This window comes from Pagrus major, chromosome 7 (genome assembly GCF_040436345.1).
Source record: "Pagrus major chromosome 7, Pma_NU_1.0".
Lineage (NCBI taxonomy): Eukaryota > Metazoa > Chordata > Actinopteri > Spariformes > Sparidae > Pagrus > Pagrus major.
The window spans coordinates 21,581,713-21,594,387 of NC_133221.1; the positions used below are offsets into that span (position 1 = coordinate 21,581,713).

The window sequence follows — 12,675 nt, forward strand, 5'->3', positions numbered from 1 at the left end:
TGTTGCTACACTGCCCTCCAAAATAACGTCCCGTATTCTCCTATTAATTCACAGTTTTGAATGTTCTTAATAACCTGATTAAGGAATTACATCAACTCAAATCAGTTTTTTTTTACTTTGACATGAAGGGTGCCTGCCAACAGATCATCTGATTCAGCGTCTTAACTCACTGCAGTCCCTCCTACTGCTTTGCAACAAAATAAACGGCTTTGGTTTGCATGGATAATAGTTTGAAAATGATCCTAATTCTGAGAACAAAGAAGGCGGCTTCGAAACCACCTGTCAGCAGTTTTTTTTGTAACCCGGAGAGGAGAGACAAAGGAGTTTTTGACTGGCACACGACTTAAGATACAGATGATGGCGCAGCAGAAAAAGGATTGTGAGGAGACCTGTGATTATTCAGATGCCTTTGCTGCCATTAAACAGGAGGGATTAAAATGAGAGAGAAACTGGGTGATTGCTCTTAGCTTTTACTGAGTTTAATTTAATGCATTGTTTTAACTTGCACACCTGGTTATAAGATCAGCAAAGTATCAGAGGATGTGTTGACATGTTATTACACAGTAGATAGGGAACAACAACATTTTCAATGTGTGAAATGATGCATGTGTGATTCTGTAGGATACATTTTGATACCACTTATGGCCTTACAGGAAGCTTTAGAAATGGTAAAAAGTACACTGCAGTACAGTTGTCTTCTTCATAACCGTTTCTTAAAATGCAAGCAAAGAAATAGGGTTGCAGCTAACAATTATTTTCATTGTTGATCAATCTGTTGATTGTTTTCTCAATTAAGAGTCGTTTGGTCTACAAAATGACAGAAAATGGTGACAAATGTTCAATGATCAGTGTTTCCCGAAGTCAAAGATCACATCCTCAAATGTTCACAACCCAAAGATATTCAGTTGGTTAGAGAAAGATACATAGAAAAGTAAAGAAACTAGAAAATATCTGCATATAACAATTGGTAATAATTAGTAGTCAGCAACTAATCAACGTCTTGTTGTAGCTCGACAGGAAAATGAAAAATGAAAGTTTAATCATGTTTCACAGAATAAACAAAGCCAAGAAAACCAAGTGTACATAACGGTTTTCCAAGGTTTGTTCAAGCTCCGGGCTCAGATCACATCAGTGAGTTGTTTTAGAAGTGTTAGTTTTAGATTACGGTCAATCCTGTTCAGGAATGACCACATTTCTGAGAATGGGAAGGGATTCCCCCTAAAATAACACCAGGAGAGCATGAGGATTGGTGTGTTTCTAATGTATATGCACATCTTAGTGTGTGTATTTATGCAAAATTCAGTGGAAGGCCCAAGTTTGGACATGCTTGAAAAAAAGGATGACTATGTGGACCAGACTTAGTCACCTTGTTTATATGAAAGAGTTAACAGTCTCTGGTTTTCAGGCTTATTTCTTGCGGCCTCAGGCAGTGGGGAATGCCAAGCACCATAGGGGCATATTGACTGTAATCAGTTACCTAGCCGCCCCCCATCCCCACCCCTCTGCCTCCCACTAAGAGCGGGTGGCATGCAGTACTTTGGGTGATTACGAGAAATGCCTATTGCATCAAGCATTTTTCATGAAATCCCCCCTTCTCAAGTTGTCAACTGAATGATTGACGGAGGTTAGGTTTGTGTCTGCACACAACGGGCCACGAAGTCAGAGAAGAGAAGAGAAGAGAAGAGAAGAGAAGAGAAGAGAAGAGAAGAGAAGAGAAGAGAAGAGAAAAGAAGAGAAACCTGGAGATGATGGGAACAGAAGACACAATCATACTGTTTCCACATACAGTAAGTCCATTCAAACCCATGTTAAGCTAGTCTGGTAATCCTCCAGTCCCCCTCCTGTCTCGTCAAGACGCCGTGCATTAGTGATAATAGCTCTGAAACTCTGCCGCTCTCTTGCCTCTTGAAGATGATTCTTGGCTTGGACGCACTGTGACTGGAAATGAGATCTAACACCTCAGCCTTGTCAAATAATAAGACCTCTTTCCGTACACCTAGACTTTAGTTTATGTGTGTGTGTGTGTGTGTGTGTGTGTGTGTGTGTGTGTGTGTGTGTGTGTGTGTGTGCGTGTGCATGTACAGTATGTGTCAGGAGTGAGGGGGTGTGATGCGGTGGCTGCGGGCTCAAGCATGCACTGCAAGGCGGCTTGTCAGAAGCTGCTCTTCCCAGCTATTAGCCTCTCTCTGTTAGGACACAGGTCCCAACACGCCCTGCACAATGCACCCTTCCCTTCCTTTCCCCATGCATCATCCGTGGCCACATCACCGCTGGCCTTCCTGCCGAGCAATGGATTGGGGGAAACACACTGTATAAGGCAAATTTCAGTCCTCAGATGTGTTTTATCAATGGCAACACACAAGCAAGTTTGATTCAGATCAATTTGTAATGCAAAGTGCTTTTTATAAAATTTCAGTATATGAAGTGCTTCATCTTTAAGCCTTCATGATTGATAGCTAACAGTGTACATTTTCCAGTATCAACATTGGCCACGAAATGTTCTGGACCGTGGGATGCCATCAATCCAGGACACTTACACATTACTTTTACAATCTCTATGGACTGTGTCAGTACGGTAAATGCATCCTTGAGAGTATGGTGATTGCCAGTCAATATGAAGCTATTCAACATACTGTTTACAGTATCTGATCTGTCAACAGGTTGAAAAGGTCAGAATTATTTTTTTCAGATCATATTTGGCTCAGATAGTTCCCTCATCACCAACACTTTCCAGTGTAGTTTCTAATTTATTGCTTTCTAAGGCAAAAATGTTTGACAAAAATATTAGGTTTGAATGACTCAGGGTTAAGTCTTTAACTACAGAGAGCCAGGTTTAGATAATTACTGTTGTTAAAAAACACTAAAGGTCATTACATCTTTCCTTATATCCTCATCAGTCACATAGAGACAAACAGCAATTATCATGACGTCAAGGAGGGTGAATGCGATTCTCCTATTTTATATATATTTGATTCCAGCATAATTACAGACTGTACAGAGTTCAGCGTAGACTGAGGGGTGTACAACATGCATACTGTGTGTGTGCACGCGCGCGTAAACATATTGATATTTGGACAGTTAAGCGAATTTGCAGCGGGCATGCTGTTGCTTGTGTATATGGATGACAGCCTGGCAATTATCACCCTGTCTCCAGGAGCCTGTCGGGACCTGCCTCCACCGGTCCACCGTGTAGAGGCAGAGATGGATGGATGGATGGATGGATGGATGGATGGATGGATGGATGGATGGATGGAGGGATGGAAGGATGGAGGGATATATGTTTCTATTCCAGAGACGATTAGTCGTTCAAATTACATTGTTTCTATTACATTACATTTTCCTAGTAAAACAAAACTCCCTGATGACCTCAAGAAATGTTAATTATGTGGAAGAAAATAAACATGTAGTCTGGTCTGGATTAAGAAGCTGAGGGTCTGCAGTGCATGAAGCTTAGTTGTAAAAAGACATAGTGGTTCTTTGCAATGCATGTTTGTTATGGGTAGTACATTTTGTAATATCTCACAAAATTGCAAACAGATTTCATTGAAGATTGGTGGAAAGTTTGGTATTCGGCCAAGGTTAATAGTGAAGATTCAGGAGACCTTTAACAGGGATTTCTTAAATTTTTGAGCATTTAGAAATGATTACTGTTTATAATGAAATATTTCTCATTCCCTTTCTAAATTTCCTCTTCTTACTCACCTTGACGATTTTTTACATATCATTGACAATGCAAACAATCTCTAAGCCTGTCATTGTTTTTGTGCTCTCTCCATCTCTTTCTCCTTCCTCTCCGACACTTCATCCTTCTCTACGTCCTGAAACGAAGCCAAGTTTTTGCATCACTCATGATCTCTGTCTGTACAAGAAGATACACATCAGATACTGTAGAGTGTTTTTTTACATTTTTTATTAATGCGCTTCACTTCTGGACTCACAGATTCATGTGTGTGTGTGTGTGTGCATGCCTATGTGTCGTCGGTGCATGTGCACACTAGTCTGTGTGGAGGACGAGTTGAGACGTCTCTCATGGCATCCCATGGGAAGACTGAAGACACAAAAAGTAATTTATGACTTTCTCGTGCACTCCGAGGTGTTCAAAAACAATATCACCACACGCTGATCCCTGCTGATCCTGCAACTTATCAACTGATCCCATTTTTTTTCTCTTTTCTTTTTTGTGGATAAAGAACTAAATTTGTTTGTCTACAATAGTTCCCTTTAATCCTGGGCCAACAGGATTTTAGCATGCATGTGGAACTTCAAATCATTATTGACCACCACTCAGCTGGCACCATCATTGTTTCTATTACATTACATTTTCCTAGTAATCTGCATGTGTAATATTGTGGCTGTGTGAGTGTGGGTCAGTCAAAAATGGTAAAGGGAAATAGCTGGAGTGTTTGTGACAGAGGACACAGTCTTGTTTTTAATGCTTGTCCTCCTCCTCAAAAACCTTGAGTACCCAGTTAACCCGCTCCTTGTCTTTGAAAATGACTGATTAGCTCATTGGACTGAACATGTCCTCCAATATGAGTAATATTTATTTGTCAAAGTGACATTATCATTGCGTAATAATATAGATAAATACAGATATTTTTCAAACTCATCTTGTTGTCTCCACATACGACATTTATCATTGCATTAGGGATGTAGGGAAAAATACTAAAACACAAAGTCAGTGTACTTTCTGAATTCTTCTACACAAACGCATACTAAAAAAGTTTTTATTCATTTTTTCTGTTGTGATCATTCAGTTTTCGAGATGTGATTGTTGCTGCAGGAAAAGTCCCCGGTCTGTAAATAAGAAATCTGTCTGGCTGTTACATCTCAGAGAAATTATTTATTCATGGTATGGAGGCGCTGTTGAGACTTGTCAGCGAAAGCTAGGTGGGAAAAGGTAATGTTTTGCACAGGTATTTCCATTACCCTAAAGGGAGTGCTCACGCCTAAGGGTGTGTGTGTGTGTGTGTGTGTGTGTGTGTGTGTGCGCGTGCAGTGCATGTGTGTGTGAGACTTGGAAAATGTGCGTGTTGCTTTGAGGGGCTTAGTAACGGTGTCACAACAAGGAATCCAAGCGGTTATTGGTGTAGGGCTGAGTCTTTCCCAGCCGTAGTCAAGCCAGAGGTTGTCTGGAGGCAGAGCTAAATCAGAGTTTCTAAAAGTTTCTACATTTAAATTTGAAAAATTTAACTGATGCGTTGCAAAATATAACTTTTGGTCTCTAATAATTGTCAAGTTCAAGTGGATACTACACTTCCCATAATGCAATTCAAACAACATCTTTTGTTAGACTCTTCCTGCCTCGTAAATGTCTACTTCCTTCAAACTCCATACTGCCAGTATTTAATACAGGCTTTCTGGTAAGTCTGAGATAACCCCAATGACATCATGAGGGTTATTTTTTGAAGCTTGGGACAGCTCCCTCCAGAGCCGCAGAAGACTTTAACAAATGTGTTCGCAGAATCAGTAATGTTCCAAGTGATAACTAAATGTATATGCTTCAAAGATGAACTTGTTACCTTATGTTGTGTAATTTCTCAAGGCCAGTGATGACAACAGATGTTTTATGTGTGACAATTGGCTAACAGATCTGGTTAATCCCAGGGTTCAGGGTTTCACTCAAGCACTAAAAACAATCTCATGTATGATTTTTTTTCTTACATAAAAGCTATCAGTAAGTCAGTAAGTGGTTCATGATCTGATGAAATCCTCCAGAACTTGATGTTTGAATTATTTTTGTCATAGAGTGCCCTGTGGCGTTTGGATTCAGGCGTATTGTAGCATGTTCACACAGGACAACTGTCTTCTCAGTTTTTTTTTCCAGAAGGTCCCTGTTTGATTCCACAGAGAAGATTTTTGAGATTTCACGATTGTGTCGGGGCATGTTAAGGCTTTTTTCATCCCTGGTCCTGGTGTCTTTAGATGCATCTGTACGGGTATTTACACACATATAAATAGCCGTTAAATGAGGAGTCATTGCAGACTTGAAGACAGCTTATCATTATTCTTATTGAACTTTACTGTAACCTACTGTGACTGGCAGAGGTAAAATACATTATTTTTGTTGTTCATCTGGAACACACCTGAAACCATTTTTTCCAAACTTTCCTTTTGAACTCACACTTCTCCTCTGCCAGCTGTAGCATCTCACATTACTACCCACAACCCAGTCTGCTGGATAATAATTGTTTATTCATTCTAATAACACAGTAATTACCTTCACTACACAGATGTAAATTTGCTGTTGACTGTTTTACAGTTCTCTTGTATTTTCCCTTTCATGCTCTCCCTTCCTCAAATAACATTTGTCTTGCAGTTATGATTTTATGTGATAATAACAGCATCTTGTGGTCACACCCCACTATTTTATCATCATATTATTACCCAGCTCTTTATTTGTCCACCTTCTCCTCTACTATTTAAAATACTCCTTTAGCTGCCATGCTGATAGATAACTGAGTGGCTCAAATCCAATGTTATTTCATTTTGAATCAATTTCACCTCCTGAAAAGGGTTTTTGCTGTAATGTAAGTGATAGTTTGTGTGTACTTGTTGTCTTAAGTTTGAAATATGTAAATATAGAGGCACTCTGTGTGGCTGACTGATTGTGAGAATATCTGAGACAGACAGATCTTTCATTGTTGCTTTTTCGCACACTTAAAGTTGCTTTTTATTGACCCTTTTCACTGACTCGAGCCTCTCTGTCCCTGTGCTCTTATCCCACCCAGTACTCTCCGTTGCTGAAGAAGCTCTACTGCCAGATTGCCAAGACCTGTCCGATCCAAATCAAACTGTCCTCCTCTCCTCCACATGGCAGTATCATCAGAGCCATGCCCGTGTACAAGAAGGCGGAGCACGTCACAGAAGTGGTCAAACGGTGCCCCAACCACGAACTAGGACGAGACTTCAATGACAGTATGAAGCCAGATTATTTCACCATCACCGCTTGAACTTGGATATTTGATACTTTTCTCCAAAATACACCAATAATTCTGAGTTATGAAGCCAATCACAGTGATAGGCGAGGATACTTAATTCACTAATCTTAACTTTGGTGTGATTTTTGCCCTAAGCCCAAACATTTTGAGCAGTAATCTTTTAATAAACAAGACTGTCTGGTATGTGTGACACTTTGACTTACATGAACTGTGTCCTCACCTTTGCTCTATCAATTACTCCATAGGTCAAGCAGCCCCAGCCAGTCACCTGATCCGAGTGGAAGGGAATAACCTCTGTCAGTATGTGGATGATCCTGTCACTGGTCGGCAGAGTGTCTTCGTGCCCTACGAGGCTCCACAGGTTGGTGCTACATCAGCTACTGTGTATTATAAAGACAGAGACACACAGTGCATTGTATTAGGTTCCTTATTGGGACCTCGCTGGACTCCGACTTTAAATTTTAAATTTTGATCTACAGTGAATGCACAAAATATTCCCAAGTGACAGTGACTCAAGTCCTCATCTATGTCACAATATATGAAAGATGTCCCTTAAATTTTGTACATTAAGCCCAAATATTGTTCAAGTCTCACAATGGATCGGTCAAGTTCATACCAGAGAAACAGTCAATTTCAGCGAAGTTCTTCATGAAAGGCACATCTATAAATAAAGATACCAGGCATGTCCAAACAAGCACAAGTGTGAGAAATCATCATGTCTGCGATTGTGCCTGAGGAGGTAAATGAAAGCACGTTTGTCTCCCCTCACATCAGAGAACACTGCAACACTGCCCTCTGGTGGTGACTGGGTCACATTTACTGTAAAATGGAGGGTTTGCTTGTGCGTTGATTAACAACAATATTAAGATGCTTTATTGGTAAGATTCATTGCTTTGTGTTTCAGGTGGGGACTGAGTTTACCACCATCTTGTACAACTTCATGTGCAACAGCAGCTGTGTGGGGGGCATGAACAGGAGACCCATCCTCATCATCATCACTTTGGAAACCAGGGAGTAAGTCAACAGTTCACAGTTCATAAACACAGACAGATAGTTCAGACAAGGTTTTTCTTTTGAATTTAACAAGCAATTCTCAGCTCTATGTTCTTTCTGACCAACCCACAGTTCAATGGGATTTGCAAAACATACACATCAGATTGTATATACTGTGTCCATTACTACATATATTTAATATTCAATACCAGTTACCATGATAATGTGCATTTTAGCAAAAAACTTTGATTGCAGCCAGAGAATTGTGTTATATTGAGTGCATTGATCCAGCAAGCTTAAGTAAAACTGAATAGTAAAGACATACTTGGATTTGGAGAAAAAACATTTCATCAGAGTTTTCTTAACAAATTTTACTTGATGAATATATTTTGTATTTCAAATCATCTCTGCAGTGGTCAGGTGTTGGGCAGAAGGTCATTTGAAGGTCGGATATGTGCGTGTCCTGGTCGAGACCGCAAAGCAGACGAAGACCACTTCAGGGAACAACAAGCCCTAAATGACAGCGTGGCCAAAAATGGCAGTGCCAACAAGCGCAGTGAGTTGAATTACCCGACACGATCATGTTAACTGCACTTTTAAATGATTAAAGCTACAACATGGAACTTTCATTTTTTTTGTTGAGTTTGTTGGCCCCTTTTGGAAAAAAGATGACCACTGAACAAAGTAAACTTTGTTTTAGTACCATACACCCAGACTACAGAGCAGCTTTTTCCTCAGGCCTTGAGACTCCTCAATTCATTCTTAGCACTGCGTCATAAAAGATTTTAATTTTATGACCTATCCAACCTGGATAAGTCAAAATGCGACCTGGTGACAGGCATTAAAAATAACTATGATAATTATACAGAAATAGCCACTCTTCTTGCTGATGGTCTAGTTTGATGATGTAAGTCATGTAGAGGCATTAGTATTAAAATAATATGGAAGAGTATTAGGGCCAGGGGTGAGAAAAAAACGTTTTTTTTTCAAGAAAAAAGTCGAAATATCGAGAAAAAGAAAAAAAACCCGTTAAAAAACAATTTTGTGTATAAAGTTGAAATATTGAGAAAAAAGTTGATATGTCGAGAATAATGTTGAAGTACAATTTCGTGAGTCAAAATGTCTAGAATAAACTAGACATTTCAATATTAAAGTCGACCTTTTAAGACTAAATCAAACAGCACATATGACTGATAACAAAATGCCTTGTGTAGATGAAATGGTGAAAGAATTGGCTTCAGTAACATAGAAATTATTTAAACATAAACACAGTGTAGTTGTCAGTATTAGGACTTTGAAGAGATTGCTGCATCTTTTATCACCCCTGGCCCTAATACTCTTCCGTAAAATTGAGACTGTTTTCATAACAAATTACAAGTTTGTGGTATTAGCTTAAAGATTCATGACTTTTACATATCCTGGGTGTTGGTATACATTCAGTCAACCAAAATGGTCCAACATATCTTGGTCCTTAAGATTATAAAAATGTGTTTTAATTCTGTTTGATTGCGATTCTGTTTCTGTCGTTTCCAGATCTCAAACAGAGTCCGCCAAATATTCCCAGTCCTAATATTAACCTAAGGAAGAGGCGGCATGGAGAAGAAGAGATTTACTATATTCCTGTAAGAGCATTTCACTCACTCAATGATTTTAAATTGACCAAATCATTCATGATTGAATGAATATGTATTTTGACTGCAAAGAGTCAAATACCATTGTTTCAAACACAAAAAAACAAATGAACCCTAAAATAATAATAATCCCCTGGCAGGAAATAATATGTCGTGTTACTGTATGTGCTTGGTTTGTGTGTAGGTTCGTGGTCGTGAGAACTTTGAGCTGCTGATGAAGATTAAAGACAGTTTGGAGTTGGTGGAGCTGGTGCCACAGCCGCTGGTGGACTCCTACAGACAACAAACACAGCAGCAACTTCTGCAGAGACCGTGAGTCACTCCAACATGATCACTGGATCAGCCAAAGTCCCATAAAAATACACTGAAATACTTACATTTCTTTATGATGTATCTCATAAAACTTAATACAACCTCATAAAAGCTACAATTAAGTCTTGATGATGTCATCAATGTGTTGTGAAGTGTCTTCACGAACTCAAAGAAATACACACACTCCTCTAACCACAGCCACATTCTCCTCTTTTCTCTAGGAGCCACATAGCATCCCCGACCTCTTACTCTCCACTGTCCAACATGAACAAGCTTCATGCCCATGGCGGCCTCAGCAAACAGCCCTTGGTCAACCAGCTGGTGGGGCAGCAGCCCCAGCAACATCACACTGCCCCCACCTCCATAGCTCATATGGGTGAGTGATTATGTCAGAGCAAATCAGATGTACTCATAAAACATGTTTCCGGCCAATTTGTCGTAAGAAGTCTGATCAGAAAATATCAATGAGAGAGCCTGTTTGTGCCATTTTAGTACAGTTCTGCTCATTATTGTATTGATCACCCCTCCTTTCTCACAGGTTCAAACATGCTCAACAGCCACCACATGCAGGCCAATGGTGATATGAATGGTGGCCACAGCAGTCAGACTATAGTGTCTGCTTCCCACTGCAGCCCGCCCCCTCCGTATAATCCTGACCCCAGCCTTGTCAGGTACCTCACCCTCCAATGACACTCCTTCTTTATCCTACTGTAAAGGGCCAGCAGACAATCAGATGCACTTGTTGGGTTATAATATATGAATTGGTGCCCTGTTGAAGCCAAAAGAGTTAGTGTTTGGCCATGTTCGTACAAACTTTTCAAATAGATTTTAGGAAAAGTTCCCTTTTGGAGCAAAATGTGTCTAGATGGAACTGTGTTATACAGTCAGTCTGATTTGATTGATGCTGCTCTGTAAAAGCTTGCAATTACATCGCAAATGTCCACACAACCATGGCTGGTGCAATAATGAAGGTCCACTGGAGAATTGGCTGCATGGAACTAATGTCTCTACTACATAATAAAAACTGGAAAAAGACAAGGTTTTGTTTTGGGAGCTGGTTAATTTAGGAATGTTTTAAGTGAAAATAAAAGTGTGTTAGCTCCTCATTGCATAAGCTAAATATCTAAATCAGATGTGTTGATTAGGTCCCATTCAAAAACAGCACAGCAATTATGTCTATTTACTCTGGTCATACTGTCAAGCTGCTCAAGAGTTGTAGACCTCCACTATGGCTGCCAGAGGGTTTGTTATGTCACCCAATACCGCAAACTGTGTGTCACAAACATCTAAAATCATTCACACTGTCACTGTGTATACAGCCATCCTTTGCAATGCACTACAGCGAATTTTCTTCAAAAGAAATTTCCATTGTTTCATTTCTTTAATTTGAATTTTAAACAGGGTTTTTTTCATATTTTTTCTAAGATAATGTGTCAATGCAGTCATTTTAATACTTAGACTTTGCTTTGCAATTTTAACATTCTTTTAAACATGTTTCCAGATTGTTATGTTTTTTTGTACAGTTACATTGCACAGTTAGCTTACCTTTCCATTACACTGTGTATGTTGCCAAAACTTTTACATTTCATGTATTTATAATAAAGGTTCTTCATCAAAGCAAGAGTGGCCTTATGAATCATTAATAGAAATGCATGTTTGTAATTTTATTTCCTGAGCATCAATCAAGATGTATAGTTTCTATACACTTGAGGCTAGACCTGATGACCTGTGATCTAATTCTTTCACTAAGTTTGGACAAAAACTAATAATAGCTTGAGTAATTAGAATAGTGAAATAATGATGTTACATAATAGACTGAGGTGCTTTTATATTTAGCTCTTTCTAAAAATAAATGCTGAACCTAATTATCAAGTATATCCTTTATTCTACTCAAGTACAGCTGCACTTTTCATTAGTGTTAATGAAGTAGATTTTCTTTTATATTAAAGTCCTACTTCTAGCTTTGTAGCTGTGGTCTAATAGCAGTCTAAGCAGCCCTGCTTTTCTCCCCACACAGCTTTCTAACCAGTCTGGGCTGTCAGAACTTCATTGAGTACTTCACCTCCCAAGGCCTCCAGTCTATCTACCATCTACAGACTCTCTCCATGGAGGTAACCACTCTGTTTGTGCATTCACAATAAAAAAAAAAGAAACAGTGAAGGAAAGAACAAAAAATAGTGAACGTAAAACAATAAGGAAAGTAAGTAGAAGGAATTTTGCTTAGTCTTACTAAAGATAGCCTGTGGAGTTTTTCACCTCTAGCAATTTGATGAGTAGGCTTCATATATTTTGAATCTATAAGCTAACACGAAATTGCACATGCACTCGTATAATTTTCTTGTCTTTTTTCCTACATTCTTACACTCCTCCAATGTCTAATTTTGTGCCTTCACCAGGATTTAGGTGCCCTGAAGATTCCGGAGCAGTCCCGCCTTGCCATTTGGCGAGGTCTGCAGGACTTGAAACAAGGCGCTCCGCTCCAACTGCCTGCCTCTAATCATCACCATGACTATCACGGCCAGCAGCTTCTTCGCTCCAGCAGCAATATGGCTGCCTCTGCCATGGCCGCCATCGGGGCAGCCGGCGGGGAACTGCAACGTCAGCGTGTCATGGAGGCTGTGCACTTTCGCGTCCGCCACACCATAACCATCCCCAACAGGTCAGGAGTTGTTGGAACGTCAGGGATGACATCAGCTGCTGACGAGTGGGCTGACTTTGGTTTTGACATGCCCGACTGCAAGCTGTCACGTAGCAAGCACTCCATCAAGGAGGAGTTCATGGAAAGTGATGTTCACTGA

The 12,675-nt window shown here is 39.8% G+C and overlaps 1 protein-coding gene across 2 annotated transcripts in view; it reads left to right on the forward strand.

The window, feature by feature from the left end:
• tp73 (tumor protein p73) overlaps positions 1-12,675 on the forward strand; it is a 26,221-nt gene extending 13,546 nt beyond the window's left edge. For both annotated transcript variants that reach the window (XM_073470900.1, XM_073470901.1), the window contains 10 exons: positions 6,732-6,918; positions 7,187-7,302; positions 7,846-7,955; positions 8,348-8,490; positions 9,468-9,556; positions 9,750-9,877; positions 10,099-10,253; positions 10,416-10,548; positions 11,895-11,988; positions 12,274-12,675. In XM_073470900.1, the coding sequence (XP_073327001.1) occupies positions 6,732-6,918; positions 7,187-7,302; positions 7,846-7,955; positions 8,348-8,490; positions 9,468-9,556; positions 9,750-9,877; positions 10,099-10,253; positions 10,416-10,548; positions 11,895-11,988; positions 12,274-12,675 (1,557 nt within the window). The remainder of the gene's footprint in view (positions 1-6,731; positions 6,919-7,186; positions 7,303-7,845; positions 7,956-8,347; positions 8,491-9,467; positions 9,557-9,749; positions 9,878-10,098; positions 10,254-10,415; positions 10,549-11,894; positions 11,989-12,273) is intronic.